This window comes from Plasmodium gonderi (assembly GCF_002157705.1).
Source record: "Plasmodium gonderi DNA, contig: Pgo-contig_152, whole genome shotgun sequence".
NCBI lineage: Eukaryota > Apicomplexa > Aconoidasida > Haemosporida > Plasmodiidae > Plasmodium > Plasmodium gonderi.
The window spans coordinates 1-973 of record NW_021629073.1 but is presented as its reverse complement, the minus strand read 5'-3'; the positions used below and the strand labels follow the sequence as shown (position 1 = coordinate 973).

General features: G+C 20.7%; 1 protein-coding gene across 1 annotated transcript; it reads right to left on the bottom strand.

Moving 5' to 3' along the window:
- Positions 1–665: 665 nt before the first annotated feature.
- Positions 666–973, bottom strand: PGO_001465 (hypothetical protein; the record flags this gene model as incomplete). Its single annotated transcript, XM_028690955.1, has 1 exon — positions 666–973. A coding segment is annotated over one exon (308 nt), but the record flags the coding sequence as incomplete, so codon positions are not given.

The following is a 973-nucleotide window of genomic DNA, read 5'->3' as shown; positions in this document are numbered from 1 at the left end:
GAAATGAAAAATTTTAAAATAATAATTTATGTTAACATATATTTTAGTATTGATGTGTGTGCATTTTTTTATATCTAAAGCATAATTTATTGTTGATGAAGTTAAAAATAATTATTAATGATAATGAGACTTGACAAAATTTAAGAATATTTTTACAATTTTATATATTAATCTTATTTAAAAATACATATTTAGTTTTCAGTTAACTGACATTTTTTAATAGTGTATTATTTATATTATTTACATGTATAAATTTTTAATTATATATTTTTTTGACGAAAAAGTTAATCAGAAAATAAATATATTACAATTTTTATAATCTCTATACTTATAAACATTATGAATAACAACGTGTATGTTTATTTTTTATTTTTTTTTTAAAAATCAATGAGAAAATAAAAAAGCAAAATTAAATTTTAAATAAGTTATATAAAACATAAAACGATAAAATATTCAATTTATTAATATTATAAAGAAGAGAATTAATACTGATTTGAAATATTTAATAGTTCTTCCTATTTTCGCAAATAAAAAAGTTATTACATATATACCAAAAAAAAAAAAAAGAAAAGAAAAGAATTAAATAAAACTATCTATGCACATTAGCTAATAATGAGACATATGATTTATGTTATAAAGAAATTTTTTATTTTTAGCTTCTCTTATCATGGATTATATCCTACATGATGTATGTCTTGGTTAGGATTTTTACGTTTAGTTTGACCATCTTTTGTTTTTTTTTGTTTTTTCTTAGGTTTTGATTTATTTTTTTCATCGTTAGTTTCTTCCATTTTAGGTACTATACCTGTAGATCCCTTTTTTTTTTTTTTTTTTCTTCTTGGTTCTTCTGCATGTTCATATATAAATGGTTGTCGATGATTATTTTGGTGCATTCCCTCCCCTAGAAACGTATGTTGTTGTATGTTTTCACCATATAACCGTCCTTGGTACAAATGTCCATGTGGTCGCTCAT